This window comes from Ovis aries, chromosome 20 (genome assembly GCF_016772045.2).
Source record: "Ovis aries strain OAR_USU_Benz2616 breed Rambouillet chromosome 20, ARS-UI_Ramb_v3.0, whole genome shotgun sequence".
Classification (NCBI taxonomy): Eukaryota; Metazoa; Chordata; class Mammalia; order Artiodactyla; family Bovidae; genus Ovis; species Ovis aries.
In genome coordinates, this window is record NC_056073.1 from 6,196,200 (window position 1) to 6,215,736 (window position 19,537).

The 19,537-nt window shown below is 39.2% G+C and overlaps 1 protein-coding gene across 3 annotated transcripts in view; it reads right to left on the minus strand.

The window, feature by feature from the left end:
* Positions 1-320: 320 nt before the first annotated feature.
* The window catches only part of TINAG (tubulointerstitial nephritis antigen), a 107,561-nt gene continuing 88,344 nt past the window's right edge, over positions 321-19,537 (minus strand). For all 3 annotated transcript variants that reach the window (XM_042236865.2, XM_060403078.1, XM_004018735.6), the window contains one exon: positions 321-963. In XM_042236865.2, coding sequence (XP_042092799.1) covers positions 829-963 — 135 coding nt within the window. In that variant the 3' untranslated portion in view covers positions 321-828. The remainder of the gene's footprint in view (positions 964-19,537) is intronic.

The window sequence follows — 19,537 nt, forward strand, 5'->3', positions numbered from 1 at the left end:
GAGAACTGAAATTAGATGCAAATTTGTGACAACTGAGCTGTTTTGGGGGGTAAATGTGTGATCTTGCCCAATACAGTTTTGCAGCTCATTTTAATAGACTTCACACCAAGTGCGCTGGTTTCCCAAAATAAAAGTGTGTGTCCTACATACACATTAAGACAGTACTTCCATTGTCAGCATCTAAGTTTTTTTGTTACTTACTATCTTCCCCGCAATTGCTTCCCATAAGCAATTACATTGTAAAGAGTAGTTCTTTCCTATGACTCTCCTTTTGAGTTAGATTGCAAGTTCAGTTTAGATGAATGAAAAGAACCAAAATGTGAGATTACTGAGAGAAACAATATATTTCCACTGCTTTTTAGCAAATCATAAGCAATGTCAGAATTAAGAAAGCATTATTGGGTGGAAAAAAATTGCAAATGATGGCAAACTGGTGTTTTCAGTGCTTTTTGTTGTCTGACATTCTCATTGTTCAAAGAGAGAGACCAGATCATTTCCACAAACAAATGCTATGAACTTTTAAAACAAATGTCATCACTCTGTTTGCAAATGATCAAAGTCAAAAAGAACATTGTCATGCGAGGGAAATGAAGAATACTAGGGAATTTAAAGGCATTTAGTCCCTCTTCAGTCCTCTGTTAGTGGTTTTACGTACTCAGTGACACAAAGGAAATGGGAGCTGAGGGCCTGGGGTGAGAAAGAAAACAAGCAGGTTGTGATGACAAGGGGACAAGGCAAAGATTGCACTGTCACAGAGAAGCTCACATGGCTTAATTTCAATTTAAAGGGTGACTTGAACGCTTGGCCTGATGGAAATTTAATGATATGCTATGGTTCATCTGCACTTGTCAGCTGGCCCCAAGCTGCGATAATCAACTTTTCAATGTCAGACTCATTTACTCCTCGAAGAATCCTAAAATAGCCATTCTCTCCCCAGGACTTTCCCCAGGAATTGGCAGCAATCTGTAGGAAAAAAAAAAGAGAGAGAGAGAGAGAGAGGAATACTGAGTACCATGTTTGGATATTTAATCCAGTCTGTAATGTTACAAGGGATTCCTGCGTCATTTTATATGCCTTTGACTTATTATAGACTGTGATTATTGAGAACCTGCATATTTTCTAAATAAGAACAAAACAATTATGTTACTCATTAATTACATTCATAGGCATGTATCCTCATGTTCAATAAGTAGAGTTGGCTTCCCTGGTGGCTCAGACGGTAAAGCGTCTGCCTACAACGTGGGAGACCCAGGTTCGATCCCTGGGTCGGGAAGATCCTCTGGAGAAGGAAATGGCAACCCACGCCAGTACTCTTGCCTGGAAAATCCCATGGATGGATGAGCCTGGTAGGCTACTGTCTATGGGATCACAAAGAGTCGGACACGACTGAATGACTTCACTTCACTTCTTCACAGAGTACAATGGTAACATATGCATGGGTTTGAAGTGCCACATTAGATGACACAAAACTGCAGTTACAGAGGGTCTGCTATGTGACTGGTCCACGATAAAAAAATAGCCTGTGTTCAGGGAGCTTACAGTCTAACGAGAGATGATCAACATAAGGCAAGTACTAAGGTAGGAGTATGTGCATAGAGAAGCATCTCATTCATCTGAATGGTTCAGGGAGGTTGTCGGAGGAAGTACCACCCAAAATGCTTATTAAAGCCTGGGAGTCAATTGACCAGGAAAAAAAGGAGAAAGAGAGATTCGGGTAAAGGGAAACAGTAAAAACATAAATATAAAAGCATGAAGCATTGAAATAAAGCAACAAAGTTGTCATTGATCATAAAACAAAAGCAAGTTGGTAGCTTATGAGGCTGGAAGGGAAGGAAAGGAAATCCATGCAGAGAAAACAATGGTGAAAATGATACAAGTCATTGTTGCTTCCAGCAGGAAAACAGGTGGACAAATTTACATTTTGATTACATTACTCTCTATGAACTGAGATGGGTAAATTTTAAAAGGCTGGGGAAAAATGCAGGGATGTAAGCAGCCCTTTGCTGAAAACTGTCCTCAGCAGGAAACCCCTTCTTTTGCCATGTTAGCGAAGCTATATTTTAACTAAACTTAACTCAGGGCCTTCTCATGCTCTGCTCATCTCAACCTAAGCACACTTTTCAAATCTTTTGATCACACACTACCGTGTCTAACCCGTTGGTTCTTCCCATAAATCAAAGAAATAGAAACGAAGATTAAGTAGCCAGCAGGTGACTAGACCTCTTCCCCAGCTTCCCCTTCAGTAATTTCAAAAATGAACTGTGTGAACAAGATAGCAACTAAAGAAAGACCACAGAAAGTTGACAACGCTGAAGGCAGTGGGGGACAGTGATGACCCTGACCCCCACCCCAGTGATTAACTGAGATCATTCCCCTTTTCCCTTTAAAATTTTTGTGATGAAGTAGAATCTTCAGACTTGTTTTTCAGGGGGCACAAGTCCACCTTCTCCCCAGGTTACTGGCTTTCTGATTAAACAATGCAGGATACAGCATGCTTGGGGCTGGTGCACAGGGATGACCCAGAGAGATGTTATGGGGAGGGAGGTGGGAGGGGGATTCATGTTTGGGAACGCATGTACACCCGTGGTGGATTCACGTCAATGTATGGCAAAACCAATACAGTATTGTAAAGTGAAATAAAGTAAAAATAAAAATTAAAAAAAAGAAACTTCCTTTTCACCTTTATTTCTGAGCTCTCAATACTGTTCCATTAATCTGTCTGTTTTTATGCCAGAATCATATTGTTTTAATTACTATAAATTTATAGTATAGCTTGAAATAGGGTAAGACGGTATTCCTTGCTTTGTTCTTTTGAAGGATTGTTTTGTCTACTCTTTTTTGTTTCCATATAAATTTTAGAATGGTTTTTCTATATCTATAAAAATGCCATTGGAATCTTGATAGGGATTACACTGAATCTATAGTTTTTTGGCAGTATAAATGTTTAATAATATTAATTCTTCTCATTCAAGAGTACAGGATACCCTTTCACTTATTTGTGACTAAAAAGTAAAATAAACATCTTTCATCAATGTCTTATAGTTTTCAGAGTAAAGGTTTTTCACCTTTTTTTTTTTGATGCTATTGTACATGGGATTGCTTATTTTCTTTATTTTTTCTGATAATCTGTTGCTAGTATATAAAAAGGTTATTGATTTTTGTATGTTAGTTTTGCTATCCTATAATTTTACTGAATTAATTGATTTGATCTGACAACTTTGGGATGAAGTCTTTAGGATTTTCCAAACATGTATACCTTGGAGATTTTGCAGATTCAGTCCCAGCACAGCTATAAAATGAATATTGCAATAAAGTGAGTCACAGGAAATTTTTGGTTTCCTAGTGCCTATAAAGTTATATTTATACAGTAGTCTATTAAGTGTACAGTAGCATTATGTCAAAAAATAATGTGCATACTTCAAGAATACTTTATTGCTAAAAAATGCAAATCATCATGTGATTATTTTGGAAGTTGAAATATTTTTGCTGGTAGAGGGTTTAAAATATTGCAAGCATTACCAAAATGTAACATAGAGACACAAAGTAAGTAAATGCTTCTGGAAAAATGGTGCCTACAGGCTGCTCAATACAGCCTACTGCCATAAATCTTCAATTTGTTAAAAAAAGAAAAAAGTTGAAAAGAGCCAAAAAGCGAAGTGCAATGAAACACAGCATGCCTGTATATAAAATCATGCATCTACAAATAAAGACGATTTTACTTCTTTCTTTCCAACTCTGATGACTTTTATTTCTTTTTTTGCCAGATGGCTCTGGAAAGGACTTCCAGTACTGTTTGTTTCTTTTAAATGAATTTACTTATTTTAATTAGAGGATAATTATTTGCAGTATTGTGATGGTTTTGCTGCACATCAGCACGGATCAGCCACAGGTGCACATGTGTCCCCCCATCCTGAATCCCCCCTCCCTCCCCACCCCATCCCTCTGGGTTGTTCCAGAGCACCAGCTCTGGGTGTCCTGCTTCATGCATCAAACTTGCACTGGTCATCTATTTTACATATGCTAATGTATGTTTCAATGTTATGCGCTCAGACTATACCACAAAATTACAGTGATCAAAACAGATTGCTACTGGCACAAAGACAGCAATATAAATCAATGGAACAAAATGGAAAGTCCAGAAGTAAATTCACACACCTATGGATAGCTTATCTTTGACAAAGGAGGCAAAAATATAGAATGGAGAAAATACAGTCTCTTCAACAAGTGATGCTGGGAAAACTGGTCAACTACATGTCAAAGAATGAAACTAGAACAGTTTCTAATTCCATACACAAAAAGACACACACACACACACACACACACACACACAAGAAACACAAAGTGGATTAAAGATTACACTAAATGTAAGACTAGAAAATGCATAACTTTTAGAGGAAAACATAAGCAGAACACTCTCTGACATAAATCCTAACAAAATCCTCTATTAACCACTTCTAGAAATGGAAATAAAAACAAAAATAAACAAATGGGACATAATTCAACTTAAAAGCTTTTGGACAATGAAGGAAACTATAAGCAAAATGAAAAGACAGCCTTCAGAAAGGGAGAAAATAATAGCAAATGAAACAACTGATGAACAACCTAATTGAAAAGCAGGCAAAACACCTAAACAGATATTTCTCCAAAGAAGACGTACAGATGCTAATAAATACTTGAAAACATGCTCAGCACCACTCATTAGTAGAGAAATGCAAATCAAAGCCACAGTGAGGTGTCACCTCACACTAGTCAGACAGCCATTATCAAAAAGTCTACAGAATAAATGCTGGAAAGGGTGTGGAGAAAAGAAAACCCTCTCACACTGTTGGGAATGCAAACTGGTACAGTCACTATGCAGAACAGTGTGGAGATTCCTTAAAATCTGGAAATAGAAAAGCCATATGACCCAATAATCCCACTACTAGGCATATACAATGAGGAAACCAGAACTGGAAGAGACACTTGTGCCCCAATGTTCATTGCAGCACAATTTACAATAGCTAGGACCTGGAGGAAACCTAGATGTCCAACGTCAGATGAATGGATAAGGAAGCTGTGGTACATATACTGAGCCGCAAGGGAAGCCCAAGAATACTAGAGTGGGTGGCCTTTCCTTCTCCAGCAGATCTTCCCAACCCAGGAATCAAACCAGGGTCTCCTGCATTGCAGGCAGATTCTTTACCAACTGAGCTGTCAGGGAAGCCCTCATATACACAATGAAATATTACTCAGGTATAAAAAGGAACACATCTGAGTCAGTTCTAATGAGGTGGATGAACCTGAAGCCTATTATATAGAATGAAGTAAGTCAGAAAGAGAAAGATAAATACTGTATATTATGGATATATATGGAATTTAGAAAGATGGTAACAATCATTCTACATGAAGGGCAGAAAAGGAGACCCAGACTTAAACAACAGACATCTAGACCTATGTTGAATAGGTGTGGTGAGAATGAGCACCATTGTCTTGTTTCTCAACTTAGAGGAAAAGATTTCAACCTGAAACCATTAACTGTATATATATATATATATATGTGTGTGTGTGTGTGTGTGTGTGTATGTCAATATATATGTGTGTATGTATATATATATAATATTATCAGTAAATATATATGTCACATATGTTATTAAGTATAATGTTATCAGTATATATATTAGTTATGCTATATATTATATACAGGGTATATATATATTATCAGTATATGTGTATATATAGTATATACTGACAATATACAGCCTTAATGCAATCCTTTCCCAATTTGGAAGCAATTTGTTGTTCCATGTCCAGTTCCAATTATTGCTTCTTGTCCTGCATATAGGATTCTCAGGAGACAGGTAATGTGGTCTGGTATTCCCAACTCATTAAGAATATCCCAGTTTGTTGGGACCCACACAGCCAAAGGCTTCAGCATAGTCAATAATCAGAAGTAGATGTTTTTTGGAAAATCCTTGCTTTTTCTATTATCCAATATATGCTGGCAATTTGATCTCTAGTTTCTCTGACTTTTCTTTTTTTTTCTCTAAATCCAGCTTGAACATCTAGAATTTCTTGGTTCACATAGTGCTGAAGCCTAGCTTGAAGGATTTTGAGCATAATCATGCTTGCATGTGAAATGAGTGCAATTGTAAGGTCATTTGACCATTCTTTGGCTTTGCCTTTCTTTGGAATTGGAATGAATACTGACCTTTTCCAGTCCTATGGCAACTGCTGAGTTTTCCAAATTTGCTGGCATAACTAGTGCAGCACTTTCACAGCATCAACTTTTAGGATTTGAAATAGCTCAGCTAGAATTCCACCACCTCCACTAGCTTTGTTCATAATAATGTTTCCTAAGGCCCTCTTGACTTCACATTCCAGGATGTCTGGATCTAGGTGAGTGACCACACCATGGTGGTTATCTGGGTCATTAAGACCTTTTTTTGTACAATTCTTCTGTACATCCTTGCCACCTTTTCTTAATCTCTTCTGCTTCTGTTAGGTCCTTTCCATTTCTGTCCTTTATTGTGCCTTTTTTTGCATGAAATGTCCCCTTGGAATCTCCAGTTTTCTTAAAGAGACCTCTAGTCTTTCTCATTCTGTTGTATTCCTCTATTTCTTTGCATTTTTCACTTAAGAAAGCTTTCTTACTTCTCCTTGGTTTCCTCTGGGACTCTGCATTCAGTTGGATATATCTTTCTGTTTCTCCTTTGTCTTTCACATCTCTTCTTTTCTCAGCTATTTGTAAAGCCTCCTGAGACAACCACTTTGCCTCCTTGCATTTCTTTTTCTTGGGGATGGTTTTGTTCATCCCTCCTGCACAATGTTATAAACCTTCATCCATAGTTCTTTAGGCACTGTACCAGATCTAGTCCCTTGAATCTATTCATCATCTCCACTGTATAATCTTAAGGGATTTGGTTTAGGTGATACCCTGAATGGCCTACTGGTGTTCCCTACTTTAATCATTTTGAGCCTGAATTTTGCAATAAGGAGCAGATGATCTGAGACACAGTCAGCTCCAGGTTTTGTTTTTGCTGACTGTATAGAGCTTCTCCATCTTTGGATGCAAAGAATATAATCAATCTGATTTTGGTATCTACCATCTGGTGATGTCCATGTATAGAGTTGTCCCTTGTGTTGTTGGAAAAGAATGTTTGCTATGACTAGTGCTTTCTCTTGGCAAAATTATTTCAGCATTTGCCCTGCTTCGTTCTGTACTGCAAGGACAAACTTGCCTGTTACTCTAGGTATCTCTTGACTTCCTACTTTTGCATTCCAGTCTCCTATGATGAAAAGGACATCATTTTTCAGTGTTAGTTCTAGAAGGTCTTGTAGGTCTTCATAGAATCCTTCAACTTCAGCTTCTTCAGCATTATTGGTTGGGGCATAGACTTGGATTACTATGATATTGAATGGTTTGCCTTGGAAATGAACCAGGATCAATCTTTCATTTTTGAGACTGTAACCAAGGACTCTTTTGTTGACTATGAGGGCTACTCCATTCCTTCTAAGGGATTCTTGCCCACAATAGTAGATATAATAGTCATCTGAATTAAATTCACCCATTCCTGTCCATTTTAGTTTACTGATTCATAAAATGTCAGTGTTTACTCTTGCAATTTCCTGTTTGACCACATCCAATTTATCTTGATTCATGGATCTAACTTTCCATGTTTCTATGCAATATTTTTCTTTACAGCATCAATATTTACTTTCACCACCAAGTACAACTATAAATAGACGCCGTTTCTGCTTTGGTTCAGCCTCTTCATTCTTTCTTGGGCTATTTCTCTGGTCTTCCCCTGAAGTGTGTGCGAGTGTCTTAGTCACTCAATCATGTCCAAGGCTTTGCAACCCCATGGACTGTAGCTCAGCAGGCTCCTCTGTCTTTGGAATTCTCCAGGCAAGGGCACTGCAGTGGATTGCCATTCCCTTCTCCAGGGGATCTTCCCAACCCAGAGATTGAACCTGGGTCTTCAGCATTGCAGGCAGATTCTTTACCATCTGATCCATGAGAAAAGGCTCCCAGCAGCATATTGGACACCTACTGACCTAGGGGTTTGTCTCTCAGTTTTGCCTTTTCGTACTGTTCATGAGAAACCCCAGACTGAAATATCAACAGCCTAAGATATGCAGATGACACTACCCTTATGGCAGAAAGTGAAGAAGAACTAAAGAGTCTCTTGATGAAAGTGAAAGAGGAGAGTGAGAAAGCTGGCTTAAAGCTCAACATTCAGAAAACTAAGATCATGGCATCCGGTCCCATCACTTCATGGCAAATAGATGTGGAAACAGTGGAAACAGTGTCAGTCTTTACTTTTCTGGACTGCAAAATCACTGCAGATGGTGACTGAAGCCATGAAATTACAAGACACTTACTCATTGGAAGGAAAGTTATGACCAATCTGGATAGCATATTAAAGAGCAGAGACATTACTTTGTCAACAAAGGTCCGTCTAGTCAAGGCTATGGTTTTTCCAGTGATCATGTATGGATGCAAGAGTTGGACTATAAAGAAAGCTGAGCACAAAAGAATTGATGCTTTTGAACTATGGTGTTGTAGAAGACTCTTGAGAGTCCCTTGGACTGCAAGGAGATCCAGCCAGCCATTCTAAAGGAGATCAGTCCTGGGTGTTCATTGGAAGGACTGATGCTGAAGCTGAAACTCCAATACTTTGGCCACATGATGTGAAGAGCTGATGCTGGGAAAGATTGAGGGCAGGAGGAGAAGGGGATGACAGAGGACGAGATGGTTGGATGGCACAACTGACTCGATGGACATGGGTTTGGGTGGACTCCAGGAGTTGGTGCTGGAAAGGGAGGCCTCGTGTGCTGCTGTTCACGGGGTCACAAACAGTTGGACACGATTGAGCCACTGAACTGACTGACTGCTCATGGGGTTATCAAGGCAAGAATACTGAAGTGGTTTGCCATTTCCTTCTCCAGTGGACCATGTTTGTCAGACCCTAACTAGCAGCCTTGATAGACAACGTGCCTGAAAAACTATGGATGGAGGTTTGTGACATTGTACAAGAGGTAGTGATCAAGAACATCCCCAAGAAAAAGGAATGTAAAAAGGCTAAACGGTTGTCAGAGGAGGCCTTACAAACAGCTGAGAAAAGAAGAGAGGCTAAAGGCAAAGGAGAAAAGGAAAGATAGGCCCATCTGAATGCAGAGTTCCAAAGAATAGCAAAGAGACGTAAGAAAGCCTTCAGTGATCAATGCAAAAAAATAGAGGAAAATCATAAAATGGGAAAGACTAGAGATCTCTTCAAGAAAATCAGACATACCAAGGGAACATTTCATGCAAAGATGGGCACAATAAAAGCCAGAAATGGTATGGACCTAACAGAAGCACAAGATATTAAGAAGAGGTGGTAAGAATACACAGAAGAACTATACAAAAAAAGATCTTCATGACCCAGATAACCACAATGCTGTGATCACTCACCTAGAGCCAGACATCCTGGAGTGTGAAATCAAGAGGGCCTTAGGAATTATCACTACAAACAAAGCTGGTTGAGGTGATGGCATTCCAGTTGAGCTATTTTCAAGTCCTAAAAGATGGCATTGTGAAAGTGCTGCACTCAATATGCCAGCAAATTTGGAAAACTCAGCTATGCCACAGGACTGCAAAATGTCACTTTTCATTCCAATCCCAAAGAAAGGAAACGCCAAAGAATGTTCAAACAAATGCACAATTGTACTCATCTCCCATGCTAGCAAAGGAATGCTCAAAATTCTCCAAGCCAGGCTTCAACAGTATGTGAACTGAGAACTTCGAGATGTTCAAGCTGGATTTTGAAAGGCAGGGGAACCAGAGATCAAATTGCCAACATCTTTTGGATCATTGAAAAAGTGAGAGCATTCCAGAAAAACAACTGCTCCTGCTTTATTGACTACACCAAAGCCTTTGACTGTGTAGATCACAACAAACTGGAAAATTCTTAAAGAGATGGGAATACCAGACCACTTTACCTGCCTCCTGAGAAATCTGTACATAGGTCAAGAAGTAACAGTTAAAACCAGGCATGGAACAATGATTTGGTTCCAAATTGGGAAAGGAGTACATCAAGGTGGTATATTGTCACCCTGCTTATTTAACTTCTATGCAGAGTACATCATGTGAAATGCTGGACTGGATGAAGCACAAGCTGGCATCATTATTGCCAGGATAAATATCAATAACCTTATATATGCAGATGTCACCATCCTTATGGCAGAAAGTGAAGAGGAACTGAAGAACCTCTTCATGCAAGTGAAAGAGGAGAGTGAAAAAGCTAGCTTAAAACTGAACATTCAAAAACCGAAGATCGTGACATTAGGTCCCATCACTTCATGGCAAATAGATGGGGAAACAATGGACAGAGTGACAGACTTTATTTTCTTGGGCTCCAAAATCACTGCAGATGGTGACTGCAACCATAAAATTAAAAGACGCTTGCTCCTTGGAAGAAAAGCTCTGACCAACTTCAGTTCAGTTCAGTTCAGTCGCTCAGTCGTGTCCGACTCTTTGCGACCCCATGAATCGCAGCATGCCAGGCCTGACCAACCTAGACAGATATTAAAAAGCAGAGACATCACTTTGCTAACAAAGGTAGGTCTAGTCAAAGCTCAGTAGTCACGTATGGGTATGAGGTTTGGACCATAAAGTCAGCTGAGTGCTGAAGAATTGATGCTTTTGAACTGTGGCATTGGAGAAGACTCTTGGGAGTCCCTTGGACTGAAAAATCAAACCAGTCAATTCTAAAGGAAATCAGTCATGACTATTGGAAGGACTAATGCTGAAGCTGAAACTCCAATACTTTGGCCACCTGATGCGAAGAAAAAACTGACTCATTTGGAAAGACCCTGATTCTGGGAAAGATTGAAGGAAGGAAGAGAAGGGGACAACATAGGATGAGATGGCATCACCAACTGGACGGACGTGAGTTTGAACAGAGAAGGGAGCAACAGAGGATTAAATGGTTGGCTGGCATCACTGACTCAATGGACATGAGTCTGAACACATTCAGGGAGATAGTGAAGGACAGGGAAGCCTGGCAGGCTGGAGTTCATGGGGTAGCAGAGAGTCAGACATGACTTAGCACCTGAACAACAGTATATAAAATTAATATTATTATATATAGTAATCTTAATAGATTCAGAAAGAAATTTGACAAATTCTGTATTCGTTCATGATACAAACTAAACAAATCAACTGTAGAAAAAACGTACCTCACTGATAATATATATGGCATTCTGTCAATGGATATTTCATATTGATTGGTTTGTATATGTTAAAATATCCTTGCATGCCAGGTATAAATCATGATCATTGTGAATGATTTTTTAAATGTGCTTCTGTATTCAATTTGGCGGTAATAAAATGTCTTAATTGCTGTAGATGTATCTGAATTCTTGAAACCTGGCAGCGCACATCCTCCAGCTTTGTTCTCCTTTACTGTGGCTATCTTGGGCCTGTAGGGTTTTTACATTCCCGTCTAAAGTTTAGAATCATTTTTTCAATATAATCCTCTCTCTTCCAAAACCATAAATAAATAAATCTCTAATTTTTAGATTAGAATGTTAGTAACTTAGTAAATCAAGTTGGGAATGCTAATCTAGAGGTTTGGCGTCATTAATATGGTATAATTCTCCTTTAAGCTGCTGCTGCTAAGTCACTTCAGTCATGTCCAACTCTGTGCGACCCCATAGACAGCAGCCCACCAGGCTCCCCCGTCCCTGGGATTTTCCAGGCAAGAGTGCTGGAGTGGGTTGCCATTGCCTTCTCCACTCCTTTTAGCTAGGGCTTCTTTAATTTCTCCCAACACTGAAAATCTTGCACATTTTTCATTGAAATATTCCCTTAAATTTTAAATAGTTACACCATTTTAGGTCATGTTTATTTTAAATTTCCCATTGTTTCTAACTACTATATAGAACTATAATTTGTATTTTATATTGACCTAATTGATGTTGAAACTGAAACTACAATTTTTGGCCACCTGATGCGAAGAACTGTCTCATTTGAAAAGACCCTGATGCTGGGAAAGATTGAAGGCAGGAAGAGAAGGATGAGATGGCTGGATGGCATCACCAACTCAGTGGACACGAGTTTGGGTGGACTCAGGGAGTTGGTGATGGACAGGGAGGTCTGGCGTGCTGCGATTCATGGGGTTGCACTGAGTCAGACACGACTGAGCAACTGAACTGAACTGAATATCAAGAAAGCTTGCTAAATAATGCTATTTCTAACAGTTTATTTCTATATGTATTTTTTAATTTTCTATACACATAACCATGTCATCCGCAAATAACTTAGGTTGAATTTCTTTCCACAACTCTGCCTTTATTTTTTTATTTTACTATACTAGATGGAACCTTCAATAAAATGTTAACAAAAATGACAATAAATGTTTTACTGTTCAATGATAAGGGAAAAATGTTCAGCACTTGACCATTAATTATGATGTTATCTACTGGGTTTTTGAAAGTAGACTTTATAAGATTAAGGAAGGTAGGTTCTTTTCCTAATTTGCTGAGGTTTTTAGATCATAAATGACATTTGAGGTCAGCAGAATTCTATAATAACCCCCCACATTCCTGCTCCTTGGTGTGGCTGCCCCATATAATCTTCTCACTTGATTGTGGAAAGGACCTGATTTAATGGGATGTCACACCTTTGATTAGATCATGTTGTCTGACAAATTTAAGTAAGTTTTGAAGATGTGATCAAATCCCCAATCAATTTGCTGTGAGTTAATTAAAAGGGAGATTATTTTGCCTAAGCTAATCATGCGAGCCCTTTGAAAGAGAATCTAGAAATTGGAAACTGTTGCTCTAATGATCTTGCAGCTATCATTTGGAGAGGATGTATGAGAGTACCTAGGAGGGAGCAAGTGGCAAAAAGCTATTATTATTACATTTCAGCACCAATTAAGATGAGGCTTCCCTGGTGGCCCAAACGGTAAAGAATCTGCCTGCAATGAAGCAGATCTGGGTTCAGTCCCTAGGTTGCAAAGATCCTCTGGAGAAGGAAATGGCAACCCAATCCAGTATTCTTGCTTGGGGGAAAACTCCACGGACAGAGGAGCCTGACAGGCTACAGTCCATAGGGTTGGAAAGAGTTGGACACGACTAACACACACACACCAATTAAGATAAGCATTTTTTTCCATCTTTAGTCTGGCAATGTGATGAACTGTTTATTGATTTTACATTTAAAACCAACTTCACACTCCTGCTATAAACCTCATTTGATTATATTTGCCCTTTTTACATTTTGCAACTGTGATGTTTTGTTTAGAATTTTGCCTTCATAAGAGATATTGACCTGTTGTTTTCCTTTCTTAATACCAATACCAAAACTCCAGAATCACTGCAGATGGTGACTACAGCCATGAAATTAAAAGACGCTTATTCCTTGGAAGAAAAGTTATGACCAACCTAGATAGCATATTCAAAAACAGAGACATTACTTTGCCGACTAAGGTCCACCTAGTCAAGGCTACGGTTTTTCCTGTGGTCATGTATGGATGTGAGAGTTCGACTGTGAAGAAGGCTGAGCGTCAAAGAATCTATGCTTTTGAACTGTGGTGTTGGAGAAGACTCTTGAGAGTCCCTTGGACTGCAAGGAGATCCAACCAGTCCATTCTGAAGGAGATCAACCCTGGGATTTCTTCAGAAGGAATGATGTTAAAGCTGAAACTCCAGTACTTTGTCCACCTCATGAGAAGAGTTGACTCATTGGAAAAGACTCTGATGCTGGGAGGGATTGGGGGCAGGAGGAGAAGGGGATGACCGAGGATGAGATGGCTGGATGGCGTCACGGACTCGATGGACGTGAGTCTGAGTGAACTTCAGGAGATGGTGATGGACAGGGAGGCCTGGCGTGCTGCGCTTCATGGGCAAACGACTGAGCGACTGAACTGAACTGACGCTGATTTGTAAAATGAGTCAGGAAATGTTTCTTCTCTATTTTCCTAAGGTATACTGATGTAAAATTGATTTTATTTGTTCTTTAAATGTTTGCAAGAATTTACCAGTGAAGTGATTAGAGACTGGTGCTTTTGGTAAGAGTTTCTTTTTAATACAGTCAGCTTTTCAAACCGTATTATAGATAGATTTTCTATTCTCACCATGTATGATTTTTGATGCTTTGTTTTCCAATGAATTTATCCATTTCATCTATATTTTCAAATATAGTGGCATGATGTTTGCATAGCATCTTAGAGCCTCAATAATCATGAAAGAGGAGAGTGAAAAAGCTGGCTTAAAATTCAACATCCAAAAAATTAAGATCATGTCTAGTCCCATCACTTAATGGCAAACAGAAAGGGGAAAAGTGGAAGCAGTGACAGATTCTCTCTTCTTGGGCTCCAAAATCACTGCGGATGGTGACTGCAGCCATGAAATTAAAAGATGCTTGCTTCCTGGAAGGAAACCTATGACAAACCTAGACAGTGCATTAAAAAGCAAAGGCATCACCGACAAAGGTCCATATTGTCAAAGCTATGGTCTTTCCAGTAGTCATGTACAGTTGTGAGAATTAGACCATAAAGAACACTGAGTGCCAAAGAATTGATGCTTTCAAATTATGGTGCTGGAGAAGACCTTTGAAAGTCCCTTAGACTGCAAGGAGATCAAACCAGTAATCGTAAAGGAAATTAATCCTGAATATTCATTGGAAGGACTGATGCTGAAGCTGAAGCCCCAGTACTTTGGCCACCTGATGTGAAGAGCTGACTCATTGGAAAAGACCCTGATGCTGGGAAAGATTGAAGAGAAAAGAAGAAGAGGGCAACAGAGGGTGAGATGGTTGGATAATATCACTGACCCAGTGGACATGAACTTGAGCAAACTCTGGGAGATAGTGAGGAACCGGGAGGCCTGGCATGCTGCAGTCTGTTGCTGCTAAGTCACTTCAGTCATGTCCGACTCTGTGTGACCCCATAGACGGCAGCCCACCAGGCTCCCCCATCCCTGGGATTCTCCAGGCAAGAACACTGGAGTGGGTTGCCATTTCCTTCTCCAATGCATGAAAGTGAAAAGTCAAAGTGAAGTCGCTCAGTCATGTCCGACCTCAGCGACCCCATGGACTGCAGCCTTCCAGGCTCCTACGTCCATGGGATTTTCCAGGCAAGAGTACTGGAGTGGGGTGCCATTGCCTTCTCCATGCCGCTGTCTGCGGGGTTGCAAAGAGTTAGACATGGGTTAATGACTGAACAACAACAATAATATCTATCGAACTGAAGACAGCCTTCCTTTTTTATTTCTATGGTAACTTTTTTCTCTCTTTTGGTTTCTTTACAAGTTTTCCTAGGAATTTAATCTTATCAAAGAATCAAATCTTTGCTCTCTTGATATTCTCTATTGTATGTCCACTTTTTTCATTGATTTCTGCCCTTTTCCTTTTTATTCCCTTCCTTCTATTTTTTTTTGTTTGTTTTTGAGGTTTGAGTTCTTTATCTAGATTATTAAATTGCTATTTTCAGCTTTTCCTGTTCTAATATATGTATTGATTTGAACCTTTTATTTTTCAAATACATGCATTTCCTACTAAATTCAGTACTGCCTTAGCTAACTAACACAAGTTTTTCATAGCACACTCTGTAAAATTTAAGTCCTTTTAGTTTGTTGAATTTGCCCTATAACCAGCATATGGTCAACTTTGGGAAATATTCCATGTGCACAAGAAGCTGTCCATTAATATTTGTGTCTAGTGGTGTATGAATTTTAAGCTAGCTAATGGCTTTTTAAAAAATCTTCTATATCTTTACTTATATTTTAGCTGTTTTCTGTATGAAATTATAAGTGAGACATGCTGGAATAGGCAACCAAATTGTAGATTTGTTTCTCTCTTTTTTTATGACTTTTGCTTTATATTTTTCATGCTGTTATTTTAGCTTTAGTTTGAATGAAACTGTTTCCTATTTGCCTTCTTTGAAGAAAGTTGTCAATGGATATATTAATAAAATTCTAGTTTTGCTTACTTCGAGTTTATTAAGCTTAGGTTGATGTCTCTCAATTTTGGAAAACTTTTGACCATCAGTTCTTCAGATTTTGATACAGCCTCATCCTCTCTCTCTTATCCTTCTGAGAATATAGTTATACATATAGTGAATTAAGTCAGGAAGAGAAAAGCAAATATCATATATTAACACATCTATGTGGAATCTAGGAAACTGGTGCAGAGGAACCTATTTGCAGGGTGAGAACAGAGATGCAGATGCAGAGAGCAGACAGGTGGACATGAGGCGGGGCAAGGAAGTGGGATGGGATAAACTGGGAGACGTATTTCCATACGTTCACCACCACGTGTGAAATGGTGGGGAGCTGCTGTACAGCGCAGGGCTCAGGTCTGTGCTCTGTGATGACCTAGAGGGGTGGGGTGGGGAGGTGAGAAGGAGGTCTAACAGGGTGGGGATATATGTATACACACGGCTGATTTACTTAATTGTATAGCAGAAACTAACCCAACACTGTAAAGCAACTATACTCCAATAAAAACAAACAAAAGTCTGAATGTGTCCCACCCATCTCTTCCTAGTGTTTTGGATTTTCCATTATATTTTCCTCTGTGTACTGCAACCTGGATATATTTTATTGCATTTATTTAAGATATCTAAGTTTGTATGCTATTTAACCCATACATTGAGTTCTTAATTTCTGACATTGCATTCATACCTACAAAATCTCTCTCTCTCTCTCTCTTTCTCTCTCTCTCTCTCTCTCTCTTTTGTATACTGAAACCATTCGATGAAATTCTCCATCTTTTCATTCATATTTTTAAATATTTTTACAATGATTATTACATCTATTGCTTCTATTGATAGCCTTTTCCCTTGGTTATTGTCATGTTTTCTGCTTCACATGTCTCAAAATGTTTAAATGTATGCTATATACTTTAAATATATGCTTATATATTATACATAATAATTAGTGTTGTCCCGTGATGTCTGTAGGGGATTGGTTCCATGGGACCCCTCTCCTCTGCACCAAAATCCATAGTTGCTAAACTCTGCCAACTAAGAATTGACACTTTCCAGCATGGCAGCCCACTCCAGTATTCTTGCCTGGAGAATATCATGGACTGAGGAGCCTGGTGGGCTACAGGCCAAGGGGTCACAAAGAGTCAGGCATGACTGAGCAATTACGCCTAGCACATCTGCCTCTAAAAGGATGAAGTCACTAGCCACTGCAGTCTCTGAGCTTCAATACACCTGAAAAGAGTTCAGGGATGAGATCAGGAATGAGGCACCCTGTGTTCTGGAAAACTGGCAGAACAGGTCTTTAGATAATTAAATATTTGTAGGAGATTTTATGAGCTTAAATTCTTGCATTTTCTCATATCCAGAAAAGCACTAAAATCTTTAATGGAGACATCTGCTCCTCGTGACTAGCAGTAACCTCCACAAAACTAGCAGCAACCTTCTGCAAAAACGTGTATTTGACTGCATGTACTCTCCCATCACCCAAACCATATATATATCAACCTCTCCCTCATCTCTTACAGGCAGTTTCTCAGAGCTATCTGAGAGGCTATCTCCTGGTCCTTATTTGACCTAAAATAAAACTTAACTCACAACTCTCACATTGTGGGGGGTTTTGGACAAGTCTTTTATAAAAAATGGCATAATATTTGTGTACAACCTGCACACATACTTTCATATACTTTAAACCATCTCTAGGTTACTTATAATACCTAATGCAAGGTAAATGTTATGTAAAAAGTTGAAAATACAATATAAACAGACATTTCTCCAAAGGAGACATACAGATGGCTGACAAACACATGAAAAGATGCTCAACATCACTCATTATCAGAGAAATGCAAATCAAAACCACAGTGAGGTACCATTTCACGCCAATCAGAATGGCTGCGATCCAAAAGTCTACAAGCAATAAATGCTGGAGAGGGTATGCAGAAAAGGGAATCCTCTTACACGGTTGGTGGGAATGCAAACTAGTACAGCCACTATGGAGAACAGTGTGGAGATCCCTTAAAAAACTGGAAATAGAACTGCATCATGACCCAGCAATCCCACTGCTGGGCATACACACTGAGGAAACCAGAATTGAAAGAGTCACGTGTACCCCAGTGTTCATCACAGCACTGTTTATAATAGCCAGGACATGGAAGCAACCTAGATGTCCATCAGCAGACGAATGGATAAGAAAGCTGTGGTACATATACACAATGGAGTATTACTCAGCCATTAAAAAGAATACACTTGAATCAGTTCTAATGAGATGGATGAAACTGGAGCCAATTATACAGAGTGAAGTAAGCCAGAAAGAAAAACACCAATACAGTATACTAACGCATATATATGGAATTTAGGAAGATGGTAATGATAACCCTGTATGCGAGATAGCAAAAGAGACACAGATGTATAGAACAGTCTTTTGGGCTCTGTAGGAGAGGGAAAGGGTGGGATGATTTGGGAGAATGGCATTGAAACATGTATAGTATCATATGTGAAACAAATCACCAGTCCAGTTTCGATGCATGATACTGGATGCTTGGGGCTGGTGCACTGAGATGAGCCAGAGGGACGGTATGGGGAGGAAGGAGGGAGGGGGGTTCAGGATGGGGAACACGTGTATACCTGTGGTGGATACATGCTGATGTATGGCAAAAGCAATACAATATTGTAAAGTGATTAACCTCCAATTAAAATAAATAAATTTATATTTTAAAAAATACTATATAAATAGTTGTCAGTGTACAGCAAATTCAAGTTTTGCTTTTTGAAACTTTGTAGAATTTTAAAAATATGTTTTGTTGAATCTGTGGATGCAGAACTGGCAGATATGGAGGGCTAACTGCATAGATATTGACACTGAGATTATTTCCTAAAGAAGGTCAATCTTTTCTTTTTCAAGAGTGATATGGTGAAGAATGGAACCCCTCAATTTAGTCAAGAACTGAGCATGGTCAGAGCTACAGAAAAGTTTGGTTAAACTTATTTGTGTGTGTGTGTGTGTGCACATGTGTGTGTGCCTGGTTGCAAATATTTCAACGGCTATGCCTACCATGTGCGTGTTTTGGGCTCTCTTCAGGCTTGTCCATCCCCACTCTTGGCAGCAATGTAGACACTCTGTCTTTCCCTTCCCATAACTACTCATAATACCCCAGCATTCTGAAATATTCCAGGAGGCTCAAATAATATATTATCTTTCAAATATTATAAATATTAACTGTTGAACACTAATGTTAGTTATTGACTACCTCAAGTTGTATTTTAATAAGGAATATGATATTTGAGAAAGCTAAGTTTAAATACAAAAAAAGCATCATTCTACTCAAGGTCACGTGTGTGTGCCTGCTAAGTTGCTAAATCATGTATGACTCTTTGTGACCCACCAGGCACCTCTGTCCATGGGACTCTTCAGCCAAGAATACTAGAGTAGGTTGCTATGCCCTCCACAAGGGGATCTTCCAACACAAGGATCCAATCCATGTGTCCTGCTTTGCAGGCAGATTCTTTACCACTGAGCCACCTGGGAAGCCCATACTCAATGGCATAACACCTCTGTATATCAACAAGACAAATACAGGTGGTGACCA